The 15,609-nt window shown below is 43.9% G+C and overlaps 1 protein-coding gene across 1 annotated transcript in view; it reads left to right on the plus strand.

Moving 5' to 3' along the window:
- Positions 1-15,609, plus strand: part of LOC147730338 (TLC domain-containing protein 1-like) — an 80,761-nt gene that overhangs the window by 26,207 nt on the left and 38,945 nt on the right. Inside the window, exon 2 of the mRNA XM_086955148.1 lies at positions 2,869-2,951. Coding sequence (XP_086811274.1) covers positions 2,869-2,951 — 83 coding nt within the window. The remainder of the gene's footprint in view (positions 1-2,868; positions 2,952-15,609) is intronic.

A 15,609-nucleotide genomic window follows, 5' to 3' on the forward strand; every position in this document is an offset into this window, starting at 1 on the left:
GCCGCCCTGTAGGGTCGGAGGCTCCAGAACGGGAGAACTGTGTTTGGTGTTTAAAACGAGGAGCATGACCCACTCCGCGCCCAGCCTACTAAGGAGAGCTACTGAAGCAAAAATGGACAATGCGTGAGGAAGGGATTCGGGCAGATTGACTGTCTGCTCCGATCGTGCTGAAAACGTTGTTTATTCAGGTCACATTAAGAGTGGGAAAATCGCGGCATGTTGGCAAGTAACCTGACTGTTTTCCCAAAAAGAGATTCCACGCTGTCTTCTGTGCAGGTACTGTGAAAGAATCACGCACACTGGTACCAATTTTGAGAACTTTCAAATAATACCTTGAAAAGACTATACAATGCACTGTGGGAATTGAAGTATTTCACTTTCAGTCATGTGACCTTGCCTTCTTAAAGCACGCACAAGCGCACTTCTGTGTTTGTCTTTCACCCGTGAACAAGGCTATGGTGCCGAAGCGTTGGGAAATGAAAGCTGACGCTGCTGAACATTGAATTAAACAACGTCGCAAGTATTGGGCCTCAGTTTGGTTTTTTACACGGTGGTGTTTGATGAGCTGCTCCGTGCCCATCTTCCTGAGGCCGCCCTGTAGGGTCGGAGGCTCCAGAACGGGAGAACTGTGTTTGGTATATATATATATATATATATATATATATATAATTGATTGTTTAAGAGAGTAAATATGTTTCAGTTTCTGTAGAAGTATGTGTAGTGGTGTGTATATAGCAGTATAATAAAGTAAATGGTTTTTTGATAGTTTATTTGCATGTGTGAATTTGTGTGTGAGTAACTATATGGATGAGTATTAGTGTGTAACAGGATGTATAGGTGTATGAGTACATATGATGAGTAAGTACATGCATGAGTGACTATATAGAACTGTTGGTGAATGAGTGGATGTGTATGTGGATGTTGGAATTACCTAATAAGTTGTTGTAATTGGTATTGGTTTCTCCTTTTTTAAGAAAATGTTAGCTTCTATTTTTGAATGTGTGTGTCAAAGGTTATTTTATGCTGATAGGAGGTCTGCCACTTTCTCACAAGGATGTTGTCATCAGTGATGTCATTTGAGATGTCATCAGTGATGTCATGAGTGATGTCACTGACCATGTCATGAGTGATGTAATATGTGACGTCATCAGCAGTGCATTGCACGCACAAGTTATAGTGAGTCCAACTAACTATAACGTGGGAATTTCAATGCTTTTATGCGAGTAAAATTTCCTCCTAACTATAACTGGTGTGATACCTATGGTTTTTTCAGTGAATATATATATATATATATATATATATATATATATATATATATATAGACCTGTAACATAAATATATATATATGATTCTTACATTTTTATATCATTTTAAATATATAAAATTAATTAGAATGAATAGTTTCTTAATTGTTTTAAAGTAAATGTATATATATTTAATATATATGTGTGTTTAACTTTTTTTAAGTGTATTTGTTATATTTCTTGAAATGTATATTAAATCTATTTTGTTTTAAATTAATGTTTTCATTTAATATATTTAATATTATATTATATTGTATATGTATATATAGAAACGATATTTTGCACAACTATATTTTTGACATCAATATTTAAAAAAAATATTTTTGTACTTACCATTGTAAATATAGGATGTCGATATTTTTAACTTCGATATTTAAAACTCAATATTGTGGTATGGAGACATTTTAGGTGTTGATATTCTGTGAACCCTTCGGCAGTATCCCCCAATATCACTGATTTAGGGAACAGAGCAGTGTGTTCTACTATGTAGCCATCACTTCTCAGCGGTCCGTAGGATTCGAATGCTGGGCTACCAAATTGGGGCATACCTCATTGGGTCCTATGGCCTGCGCCAAAAGCTCTCATTTACGGGCAGGCTTGTTGGACTCCCTTGCCCTGCAGTTTTCTCATGGGTTCTGGTGGTGCCTTAAGGCTGCCCCCTCCTAGCCAGATTTTCACCTGGCAGCGGTATTCCTAAATGGAGAGGTCGCAATAACATTCCGCTCAGTAGTCCTGCAGTACGTCCGCTTCCAGGGGAACGTACTGGAGGCTCAACAAAGTGGGAAGGCCCCCCAATCGAAGTCAGGCCAGTATTGTTCGTTGAGCCCTGGGACTACAGTTGGGGCAAAGCTGTTTGCTCAGTGTGATGCTTAGATACTGGCATGTGTTGATTCCATCAAACGGTCTCAACTGTAGAGACTCCAAAGAACGTCGTTTTTGACCAGGCTTTTCTATAAAACCTTGGTCTAGAAAGCCGTTATGAAGTTTTCCTTTTTATTTGTGTACCATGCCCTTATTTATTCACTGCACGAGCGCTTTAGCACTAACCACGAATCACCTTTTCCAATAATATTGTGAAAAGGATCAATACTTTGGTATATTTTTGTTATATATTTTTGTCATAAATTGCTTTTGCTGACTTTTACTCTTGCTGGTGAAGAAAAATGGATATGTGTTTTTCTTACATATAAAGTGAATCCAACAGAACCATCCTTGTAGTATATTGCAGAAACACTGTTGGCAGCCAGGTATGCATATATCTCCCCGCTATGTTGACCTTTACTTTGGTTACAGAGTTGTGATGAAGCGGTAAACGGTCTTTCTTCCACCTATGCCTTGTCAAGTCCCATCAGTTGCACACAAAGTCCTTGGCTCTTCCAGGCAAAGGCTGTTTGAGCACAGGGTTTACCCCAGTTGCTGATCCATCCCTTAATTAGCGCCGAGACGCCCACGGGTATTCGCCGCGCTCTACAAATGTCAATAAATAAATAAATAAATCTGCATGACACAATATAAGTGTTTTTTTATGTGGCTTCATCTTTGTGCTTGTTCTTGTTCTCCTTAGTGTGCTTCAGTACCCAGACATACTGACCGACATGTACCAGTACGCACCTCAACCAACTTATCTACTACTCTGTGCCTCTTTGGGTAAGTATTCTGGCGCTTATTCTACATGCTAAAGGCAAAGCCACTGGGCTTGTGTGGTTCTGCGGCCACAGTGTTTTCTGCATAATTATGGATCTACTAAATTTGCCACATATTTTACCGCATGCTGCTTAAGTTTCAGATTTCACCCCAAAAATATTTTCAAGCAAATGCATCAAAATAAACTTAAAAAAGCACAAGACATTGTGCTACACAGTGACAGATCTTTCGCAAGCATTAACACATCACCTATAAAATCATGATTCCTGTAGTAAGGTGTTAAACTGATGCTAATGAGATGAAACGTTTACCCAGAAAGTATTTAGAAGTGATAAAAAACCACTCCCAAATAATACTGTCAGAAAATGTATCAACTTATGTTGCATAATTTGCTTTCTCTTGTATAGTTCAGTCAACTCTGCTATATTATTTAGATCCCTTACTGCCACATCATTCCAATACCCCTGATTAGACGTAAGAGAAGTGCAATTATTCTGCAATGAATGACCAGCTTATGCAACAATGGTCACTAAATTATTCAGCAATGAAAATAAAAATTGTAAAGCTTTTTATGCGACTTACAGCAAGCGATGCGGTACATTAAGAGGCATTCCTTAGCTAATATCCATTTTAGCACGGAGTATTGAGGGAGAATGGAATCGACAGCCTTGGAAAACACAGATTTCCTGTGATAGAAAACTACACACACATTCATCACATACTCTTCACTGTGTTTTCTGTTTACCAACGATAACTGTTTTTCACTGGCATAAAGTCGCAGGGACTACATGATTAATACCTTTTTTCTGCCTCCCTAACTAAAATAGCTTGAGATAAAAATATTACAATGCTGCAGTCAGAAGAATGTAAACCCTCAGATGCACACTTTTAAATTATATTCTAAAACCTCTCTTTTGAAACCTAGTGGACTCTTGTGGGGGAAGCACTTGTAGAAAAACATGTATGCTACACATTTTTTTAATGTGTTTCCCTGTGAACCACCTAAGATTCAAGATAACCAGGCTTTCACAGAGAGACAAAACGTGTAGGACACATTCAGATTCTCTGAGGCCTTCTTGAAACAACAGTTTATTTGAGTCAACATACATTAGCATCAAGCTCAAAACATTTCCTCGTCATTAGAATCCGCAACCTCCTGTCTCTTTTGTGAGCCACTGCTCCAACTGCACCTTGGGATCTGCGACTTCTAGATCTGTCTTACTGGGTTGTCTCTCTCCATCTCCTCCGTGTTGGCTTTAGTTACCTAGTTTCTTCTTGGAGTCCATTGGCTAAAAATTCTGTGACCCGGATTATATGCAATGCAGCTGTCCATAATCTTAAATTGACGCATCAGGATGAACCCATGCCTGCAGCGGTGCTAGTCTATTGTAAGCCCTAGTGGTGGTGTCACCACAGCTGGCAAAGGGAGTCCAACGGTGCAGCAAACAGGAGGCCTGAGCTGTGTTCTTAAAGTGAAAAAGAGCTGACAATTTGACCGCTCTATATATAGGGTCATTAGAATTATCTGGCAAGGCAAGGCCGAATTAACTTCAGGTCTGAATTGTGCGACATTGAAATAGTTATCATATGTAGCATTATTCGTGCCAACTGGGGTTAGATTCTGCGGGTCTCAGCTGCGGGTTTGCAGCACTTCTGTTGTATTACCATCATGAAATTGCCATATTCACCATGCTTACACCAATATAAAACAGACACTTAACCTTTCAATAGCAGAGATGTTTAATTAATGAAAGAGCACTATGTATGTTCTGGTGATATCATATAGCCTTATAGCCCCTTGTAGCGGGCTATACCGGCTATTAAAGGCCCGCTCCAGCTTTAACAAGGGAGCGGGACTTTAATAGCCAGTATAGCCAAGCTATGAAGAGCTATAAGGCTATTAGAACATTCTGCCACTAGAGGGCAGAATGTTCTAACAAATAAAAAAAAGGCATCTCGGAGCCCGAAGGGGTTTAAATCCCCTCGGTCTCCGAGAGGCCTTTGTGACAACATTGGAATGTTGCTTTGCGGCCTTTACTGGCCCGTAGAAGCACGGAGCACTCCATTGTCTTCAATGGAGTGCGCCACATTTCAATGTTATAATATAGCCTTATAGCCTGTCGTAGCGCGCTTTACGGGCTATTAAAGGCTCGCTACAGCGTTAAAGGCCACAGCCGAAGGCGAGGGCATTTAACAAGGGAGCAGGAATTTAATAGCCTGTATAGCCTAGCTACAAAGGGCTATAAGGCTAGAGGGCAGAATGTTCTAACAAATTAAACAAAGGCTGCAGGGAGCGGAAGGGGATTGAAATACCATCAGGCTCCATGAAGCCTTTGCTCACAGCCACTGCTGTGAACAAAGAAATATTGGAATGTTGGACCGGGTTATACCAGCCATTATAAGCCCAGAGCTACTCCATTCTTTTCAATCGAGCTCCCAACATTGCAATGTTTTAATACAGAATTCACCAACAGCTTTCAAGGCATCAAAACATTGTCCTCGCAAATCCTTACCACTTCTCTGAATGAATTAGTCCATGGAAAATATATGCAATGTTGCACTTACTAGCACACAAGCCTACGCACACTTGCCTCTTTCAAAAACGTGGTTTACAGCTGCTTTAGAGCTTTCAGCCGGAGACCAATGTGAGGTTCCCTCTGTGTCCACTGTGTGGGTTCATGGAAACACAGCTTTCCTTGTTCTAAAGAAGGCACAGCCCATTAGTACAGTTGTATCAGGCTAAAAACAAAAGTGTTATGCGATTGTCTCTGTAGGAGGAGGCATGTTTAGACTCACCAGATATCAAAAGACATCTTCAAAATCCTGATGGCATCACTAAGAACAATGCTGCTTGAGAGCTTTAGGATGCAAAATGATATGAATTCGAGTGTGAAAGAAACAATCTACACGCTGTAAAAAAAGACCATTTAAAAATGTGTAGTGACACTTGTCTAGTATTTTGTGTATTCACACGAGCAGGAAAATGCATTTTTAAGTCGTATTTTGCTTTCTCATGTCTGATTTGTTAGATGTTCAGAGTAAACTTACTGCTGACATAGTTGAGTAACACTTTTTATTGTATAGAATCAGTCTTGTACGTTAATTGTTTGATTCCTGTTTTTCTCTAGAGAAAGCACAAATTCTGCTTACGAACCCATCATAAAGTGGTATTACAAAAAGCAAAACCATCTCTGATTACAACAGTTTAGAAAGATCTTCACCTCTTTAAGGTCTGCTGGACAACTGTACTAATGTACTGGTTGCAAACATGCAGTTGCAAATTGCGCACCAAACTTTGGCACCCAGTAAATTATTTTGCAAACTGACCTATGAACAAATAGGCCCATCCTTAAAGTAATGGTTTGGAGGGGGTCGCAGAATGACGTGCCTGGTGAGTCATTAGGCGGGGTCGAAAATTGCAACTCCCACTAATTATGTACCTTCACAGGGATGGTGGAATGCAAGCAACAGCAGGGCACCATCTCTACGAATGTATTTCAAAAAGGATTATTTTAAAAGCAGCATGAGAGGCTGCTTAAAAAAAGTTTCTCCATTTTGAAAAACATCAGAGAGAGTTGGCAGTGGTCCTGTGGATTACTGTCTGCTCCCCATGAAGCTGCCACCATGATTCACAAAGGGGAAGAAGTCCAAAGGACACCCTACCCAACTTGGGAGTCAGTAACGTTTCAATGCTTTGCAACCAGAATTACAGTTGTAGACAATTAATACATATGTACTGATTTGGAATTTGAAAGGAACACTCATAACACACCCCTTCCGAATGGCAAACCGGTATCTATTTTTAAACCCGTTTAACGATTCCGAAAACCATTTCAGAAGCATTGAACGTGGTTAGGACATTCAAAAAATGTGTTAAGTGGTCGCAGACCCCCTGATGTAGCCAATCAGGGGGGGTTTATGTCTGTTAAAAACATTCGTAGAAATGGGATGGAGTGTAGAAATTAACAGATCAAAGAGATGCAGGTGAAATTCTGCTCAGTATCAACCAATGAAAGTTCTTGTCAGACGAGCTTATTTCCAGAATGGTCTCACCTATGTTTTACTTACGTCTGAAACCTTTTGCACTTTTGGAATGAAACAATAATTTAATGACTGTTTTAGTTAATTGAGTGTACCTTCCAATTTGACTATCTAGACATTTCACACAAAAAAGTCAACAGTAACTTTAACTAGATGCTACTGCTCATATTTAGGTCTCGCCTGGCGTTGCAGCGCGCTTACGCTCCTCGCTCTGCGAGGGCTTTTTGGAATCAATTCAGTTTCAGAAGGGGACTTTAAGCCACGCCCTTGTTTTTAATTGACTTGCGTCATCGTTTATGTTAAACGGTGGCGACGGGATTGGCAATCAGTGTTTTTGGTTACAGTCCACTTTTAGGACGGCCCATTTCGACACGCCAAAGCCATCTTTGTTCCCGTGATGCAGGAGGGTGTGCTTCTACTTATTTAGTTAGGAACATTTACGTTTAGCTGTTAGGAACATTAGCATTATTTAGTGATCCGCACGAAAGGTACACAGGTGTAAACTCGACAGTCATGGATGGCATTGTTGTACATGGCATGTCTTCAGTGTGCTGTTGTGCTGTTGTCAACTGCGTTGAGGTTGGTGCAGATGAAGCGATTTAAAACTGATTTTGGTTGTGTTTTAGAAGCTGCAATACTTCTGAAATCACTGTTTGAGTGCTCCAATTAGGTTGTTTTTGCCGAAGGGATCAAATGCTAAAGCTCGTCTTTTGAAGGGTTCATCCTAATAATTAACTAATTACGTGCTTTCAGAAAGATGAATGTGTTGCGGCTGTGACACAGACCACCGTCTGGACTGTGGTGGAGTGAGCTTCTGCGCACCATCTCCTGAACTGCTTGCATTGTCTGTGCGCCCCCACGCCCCTCCCTGGTTGGGCAGGTTCTAATCTTGTCCTCAAAGGGGCCCCACCCCCAGAGACGGGGAGGCTGCCCGGTATCTGAGACGGGCTCCGGAGACAAAGGCCTCCTGTTCGGCACCCCCAGCCTTTCATTTCATCCTGCTGGGACTTCACACCTCAGTCTGGGGAATAGTCCGGCCGAGAGTAGGAACTGACACGGGCCGACACAAAGCGGCGGCCATAAATTGCTAAAGGGAACTCATCCTGCGTCTCTTTCTTCCTATCTGTCACTCGCCCGTTCTTTTTTCTATCTTTCATTTTCTTTAGTTTGCTTTTCCATCTTTATGTCTCAACCTTTCTTTTAAATGTACTTTATCTTTATATGTTTCTGTGGTTCTTTCTTTCCAGTATTCTTTATGTATTTATCTTTCTTTGTTGTTACTTTTCTCTCTTTTATGCCATATTTCCCTCCATTGGTCCTCTTTGTCCCTTGTTTCATTTCTTTCTTGCTGTCTCCACTCTCACCCGTCCCCTTCCTCTTTCTCACTCCTTCTTGTTTTGTTCACCATCTTTTGTCATTCTTCCTCCAATCCTTAGGTTTACTCCCTCTTCATTTCGTCTTCTTTTTCTCTGTTCGCTCTCTGTTTCGTTGTGATCTTTAAAAACCACATACAACTCTCATACACATCTCTTTTGTGTCTCAGACTCGAAGGTGAAAGCACCATTCATCTTGTTGCCATTGGCTTGTGTCAGTCTTTCTGAAATGCAGACATCGGATTCGAAAATAGGATTGTTAGTCTCCTTAGTACTGCCGCCTCTTCATTTGTCACCTCCCATGGCGACTGGCCCCTTTACATTGTTTGTTGTAGGGTGCGTGTTATTTAGACTGTGAGCACTATTTTCTTCACTTTCTTTTACTGGAGGCAGGACGTGCTTTGGTGCCTTGCGCACCTCTCTCCTTTTGTCCATGCTTTCTGCCAACCCAAGCCCTCTGTCGTCGGTGCCTTGCATTTGCAATGCGATAGGTCTTGCATTTGAGCCAGTTTGAGCTATAATGGCATTGTAAATCATAATGCCTTTTATTATGTTTTGGCTTTTAAAACATAAATAAAACGCATTTTCATATCCACTGCGTAAAGGCGAGACCTATTGCATTCAAAATGCTTGTTGTGTATATCCTTTCAGTATCTGGGCCCGTTAGTCACAATACAGTGGCCATTAGAATGTGGTTCTTTTTTTCTTATTCTTTATCTTCTAATGCTGTCCTTTGGGATGGAAAAGTCCCCTGCATGATGATGGACATGCACCCCTGCTGGAGTGCCCCAGCTGCAATGTCATCTGGATATGTGGTACCGGTTTTTGGTTCCTTGGTAAACACATGGTTTACGCAATGACGTAGGTCTATCTTGTGGATTGTGGTCTTGTTAAACTGGGAGGGTGCGCAAGTGTGCTGCACTCCTAGTTGTAAAGTGTTACTGCTCTGACCAAGAGTTAAGTTGCATGAGCGCCGTGGTGGCAGCATATTGTTCCTATTTTAGTGATCAGTAGAGTGAACAGGCCCTGTGTAAAGTTCAGTTGCGGAGTACTTAACTTGCCATTGGCCTACATCATGTTAGTATGTAGTGCTTTGCATCAAGTGAAATTCAGGTGCGAGTCTTCGGTCATTCTCATGGCCTGTGTTGTAAAGTTTTCAAGATGGGAATTGCTCTTACTGCCACAGGCTGCTCCCGAAACAAAGGGAAGGACAGAGGAATGTGCACTTCAAAGGAGGCAACACATCTATCAGGAACCTGAAACACTTAGAAACTAATTCACATCTGTGTCTAGAAATTCATTATAAAAAAGGGGAGCTCGAGTCTCCCAAATTGTCAAACTGTAGGTGTACTCAAAGTGGAGAGGCTCAGCATGACCTCTGCCTGTTGTGACCAGGACTGGAAACCAAGGTATTTTGGTCTCGTTGCTGGGTGAGGAGACATCACCCAAGAGAATCAAGACCACTTACTTGCCCTGAAGCACCAGCATCTGCTTGTCTACCAAGGCCAGAGGAGGGGTAGAGTGGCTGGAGAGAGCAAGGGTCAGAGGATATCCAGTTGAGTGGAAACTTGTAGCGAAGTGTGAGATTCTTGGTCCAGTCAGGACTGCTGCACCGATTGGGAAGTCTGCATATGTGTCGCTCAAGTCAGCGACACATATGCCAGGTGGAATTGTCGTGAAGATTAAGTGCCATTGCCCTGGTGCAGCACTGTGACCACAAAGGGCTGTCACTCTATGCGGTGCTGTGACTGGGAAAGGGCTTTGCCCTATTTCCAACCCCTGTTTGCCAGGGGCTGCGGAGAAAAGAGACAGCTGTCAACCTTATGTAGCATGTGAAAGTGAAGCATAGGAGGTGGTGACCCATGTTAGCAGAGCATCCACTATGTCATTGGAAACAAGAAGCTGCCCTCGCCCTGAGGTCAGGATCAGGAGGACTTACTGTGCAACCGCTGTGGACATCCATCGGCAGCGATTAGACTACAGTTTATCGCCCGGCATCTGCTTTTGTTGACCACCAAGCTCCTAGGTCTTCCTTCTGTATGGCAGCAGGAGGAATACGTCTGATCACAGGGTCGCAGAGCCATTGGGAAAACTTGCTCTGACTACAGCGCTGAGCAGGGTCGGACTAGGAACCAAAACCGGCCCTGACAAATGCTCGGCCAGCCCCCTGGGGTGTTGGGAGTCCGGTCGAGCTGTTTGCCAGGGTGGGTTTCGGACGATTTTGTTGCAGGGGCCGATATTGTAGCTATGCTGCAAAAACAGCCCCGTAACAAAAACGGACCCACAGTGGCCCAGAACCGGCCCCCGACCTGGTGGCCCGCTCGGGAAATGCCTGGTGCCCGCTACGGCTAGTCCGGCCCTGGCGCTGAGGCACATTCACTCTATAAGCCATCGTGGAACTTCTAAGACTCATACTTGCTAGTGGGGCCTAGCCTGAAAGCTGTGTCGCATAAATGCGGAATAACCCCAGTTAGTAGATGAGGAGGTGGGACCCAGGATCTTGTCTGTGATGCACTAGAGTCCCAGCCTTACCAAGATTGTGTATATTATTCATCATGTGCCATATTTCACTTTGTGTTTAAACATAAATAAAACGTTTTTCATGAAAGCGAGTATCTGGCCCGGCATTTATTCATTTGGGTTGCTGAGTGTATTTTGAGTCTTGTGCCTGTGTAAACTTTGCATCTTCCTCTGCGTGAGAAGCCTTGGACTGCTTGACTCGCGCTACTGCTTAGAGTCAAGTGCTGAAGGGGTACCGAGTTACCCATGATCCGTAGTAAGTCAGGCCCTTGAACATCAGGAGTAAAAGGCCTCAACCTCCACAGTCGGGTCCAGTAGCTCCTGGTTCTGACTCTGTCTGTTAAGCGGTTGATGACCTGTCAAGGAGTGACTTTGAAAATATTTACATGTATCTTTTTAAACATTAGTTTAACATTCTTTGTCGCCGTCAGTAACCTTGAGTCCTTAATGTGATTCACAGCAACTGACTTATAGGACATGCTCTTAACAACGGTAATAAAACTCATATCTCGCCCCTTTAGGGGGCCTCAGCATGTTTCGGTTGTTTGCAGCAATTCACAAGTGACAAGCGCACCATCATAGCAAATAAAAAGTAAATAGCAAACCAAGAACACATTTCTCATCTTCTGAGTGCGTAACTGGCAGTGTAATTACTACAAAGTAATTAATAACTTTTGTTGAGGTCGGTTAAGAGAAACCCAGTTTGAGGACAATTGTGAATTAAAATGTCATAATTTACAGACCTGTCCCATTTCAGGTCGGGTCCTTCTGTTACATTGAAATAATAGAAAAACTGAAAAATACCGTGCTGATTCGTTGGCTCCTTTGAGAGATCACAATTTTAGCCATTCCTTCAGTGAAAGAGCTTAAGGGCAGGCGCTATCTCTGCAGGAGAGGTATATTGTGTCTATCTGTATAATCGAATTAACAAGGGAAGCGGACTTATAATAATACGGGTGTACAAACTTTTTTTCTCAATCACTTCGAGCATTTCTTACATACACAATAAAAAAACATAAGCACCGGTTGCGAAGTTTCACTCTAATTGAGCTTTTGTGTAAAAATCTTGGCTTTCGTGATAATTTGTGTGTCACTACAACGTGTGTTGTTTCATTTGCGAGGAAAAGCAAAGCAAGATATGGACTCCCATACAAACTACTCACAAGTTACTGACACAAGACAGTGTCAGATTACCCCTGAGACAAGGTATCCACTCATATACAAAATGCTCACAGATTTCTGGTGAATGAATGAATGAATGAAATAAAATTTATAAACGCGCTACTATGCCCAGTGGGCGTCAAGGCGCCTAACTCAAAATTAGCTGCGGGCAGACAGAGACAAGAGACAGAGACAAGGCAGACAGAGACAAGAGCTCACTGATAAGCTTTAGTAAAACACCAAGTTTTCAGAACTTTCTTAAAAAGAACAAATGAGGGCTGTTGTTTGATCTCCAGAGGAAGAGTATTCCAGAGTTGAGGTGCAAGAATGGAGAAAGCCTTGCTTCCCCATCGTGCCGTCCTAGCTCGAGGGACTACCAATTGATTAAGCTCTGACGAGCGAAGGCATCTGAGTGGGACATACCTAGAGAGCAAAGAGCCTAGGGCATCAGTCGGGCCTGCCTTCAAGGCATTATATGTCAAGCAGAGAAGTTTAAAAGAGACTCTGAATGGGATAGGCAGCCAATGGAGATTCTTCCTTGCCAAGGTCGCAGAGGACATCCACGGCAGGGCCAGAACGAAGCGCGCTGCGGCATTTTGCACCACCTGCAGGCGTTGGAGAAGGCCCTTGTTGGCCCCGGCGTAAAGTGAATTGCAATAATCCAGCCTTGAGCCGACAAGGGCGATCACAACCTGTTTTCGTGCCTGTGGTGAAAGATAGTACGCGATTCGTTTCAGAATCCTAATGACACCCCAACAGGTGGCCACCGTTCTGTTCACCTGCAATTCCATAGAGAGCCGAGTGTCGAAGATAACGCCTAGGATCCTGGCAGATAGAGTGGGAGTGGGGCAGATGCCTAAAGATGAGGGCCACCACTCATCTGACCACAGTTCCTGGTCTTTGCCAAAGACCAGGACCTCCGTTTTGTCACCGTTCAACTTCAATGAGTTGAGAATCATCCAGTCTGCAACAAGTTGCATACAGGATTTGAAGTTGGACGCGGTGACATTCACGGAGTGGGTCAGAGACACCATGATCTGCGTGTCGTCGGCATACGACACTACCTCCATCCCCTGAGATCTTACCAGTCTTGCAAGGGGGGCCACATAGATGTTAAACAGGGTCGGACTCAATGCCGACCCCTGTGGCACCCCACATTGCAACGACTTAACAGGGGAGAGGTGATCCCCCAGCATTACTCGCTGCTCTCGCTGATGAAGAAAGGAATTCAGGAGACTCAAGGCCGGTCCTGCTACCCCTGCCTCCCTTAACCTAGATGTTAAAGTACTGGGAGACAGGGTATCAAATGCTGCTGTAAGATCCAGCAGAACTAGCACGGTAGTCTGTCCCAAATCGACTTTCCGCCGGATGTTATCCGCGACTTTCGTCAATGCAGACTCTGTGCTGTGTAGCTTTCGAAAGCCGTGTTGGGACCCGTCCAAGAATCCTGAGGCGTCCAGAAAGCTGGAAAGATGGTGATTCAGATGGGCCTCCAGCATTTTGGCAGGGGCCGGCAGAAGGGATATAGGTCTGAAGTTCTTCAATAGACCGGGGTCCAGGGTGGGCTTTTTAAGGAGGGGTTTAACAATAGCCCTCTTCCATGCCACCGGGAAGGTACCTTGCTCCAGGGCTCCGTTCATGATTTCCAACAGAGGAGGAAGTATAGTATCCCTACAGTCCTTTAGTATTCTCAGCGGGACAGGGTCCAGAGGGGAGGCAGATTTCGTTTTGTCTAATAAGAGGTTGAGACCCTCCAATGAGAGCAGGGGAAATTGGTTCAATACTTGGGGAGAACCCGCATCCCAGGATTCCAGATGTTTAACTCGAGAGAGGTCTTCTTCACTGAGAGTGTTCCTCTGTGATTGGAGAGCCACATAGATGTCATCTATTTTTTTATAGAAGAAATCAGAGATGTTATCACATAGCTCCTGTGAAGCAGTCACGGGGTCGGGAACCTGGAGTGTGCATAAGGAGTCAACGATCTTGAAAAGCTCTTTCGAAGACGTAAGAGAACAGGTTAAGTTGGTGAAATAATCCTGTTTCTCCCTGATGACCCTATTTTTGTAGACTCGTAACAGGTCCTTGTAGACTTCTCGATCTCTGGGATCCCAAGACTTGCGCCAACATCGCTCCTTCCTTCTACATTTTTGCCTGAGGAGTCTCAATTCTTCAGTGAACCAAGGGGCTGTCGGCTTCTGCCGCGCCACAAGTTTAAGTGAGGCAGGCGCTAACTCATCAACTGCTTTAATGATGGAGTCAGAGAGTTCTAGAGCCGTCTCATCAACCATCCGCAGAGATGTAATATTAGTACTACGAATAAAGGGGGCCAGGGCCTCATTCGTAAAGTTCCTAAAGCTTCTTTTAAGACATTTCTTGACAGTCCCAACCTTGACCTCCGAACTGGGCATGTCCAATATCAGTGGAATGGCTAGATGATCAGACCAGACTATCGGCACAGGAACGCCGACAGTTAATCTGGGATCATTAGAGAATATCCCATCAAGGATGTGGCCGGCCTTGTGAGTGGGATAGGTGCCATCCAACACTTTCAAAAGAAAAATGCACAAATGCCTAGGTGAGGAAAAAGCTGGAAATTTTGTGAGGCTAGAGTAATAAAGACACTATACATTCATGATCACAGTTTCTGGTGGATATTTTTAACCGCAGATTCCTCACCTTTAAATTCCACAGCAGGCTGAATCTTGAAATTTTCAAACGCTGCTGCCTTATGCCGCTAGGTGACGCTATTTGTCTCCGTGTTGAATTTGTTCTACCTCAAAAGTCACAGAGCAAAGCCTATAAGCGCAACCCAGTGTCATCAATTTCATTTTCTGTGCCTTCAAACGCAGATCCAGAACTCTGTTCTTTTTCATAGGTTGACTAATGTGTACACCAATTCGTAGAGCAGGCAAAGGGCCAATGTCCCCACCGAAGACTACAGAGTTCAGACTTTGTTGTGATTGTCGGAAACAGATGTCGCTACAGACCCTCATGACGTCTGTCTGTGCTCCCAGGGCTCGGTGCACGACTCCAAGATGTGGGAAGAATGCGGCGTCATGCACTCAAAGGTGTTTCGGGACTGGAAAGCTAGCTATCCGGCTAGATGGGTCTGCTGGCTTAGTGGACTGATGTTGTCCACTGTGGGGCCCTGTGTTCAACCTCATGGTCACAAATTCTAATCCCGCCGGGTCCACTCAGCCTTCCATCCTTCCAAGGTCAATAATATGAGTATCACTGAGTTGGGTAACAATAAACATCTGTTATGCGGCACCCAGATACCCTTGGGTGAAGGTGTCAGGTGCGGCTCTAGGCTCATGGCGGCCCTGGGCAGGGAGCGTAGGTAGGGGGCCCCGGAAGAGGGGTTCTGGGCGGGGCGTAGCACAGAGGCCAGTGAAGGGGGGGGGGGTCAGGGTGTTTGGAAGTGGAACAGAGCCGGAGGCCGCCAAATCCCTGCCAGGGGCCGCCACGCAAATATGTATCCATCCTCAGAGGATTTTTATATTAAGGATATATATTGGCGTGGTGGCCCCTGGGGTTTGGTGGCCCTGTGCAGGTGCACAGCTTGC

Source organism: Lissotriton vulgaris, chromosome 2_1 (genome assembly GCF_964263255.1).
Source record: "Lissotriton vulgaris chromosome 2_1, aLisVul1.2, whole genome shotgun sequence".
NCBI classification, from domain to species: Eukaryota; Metazoa; Chordata; class Amphibia; order Caudata; family Salamandridae; genus Lissotriton; species Lissotriton vulgaris.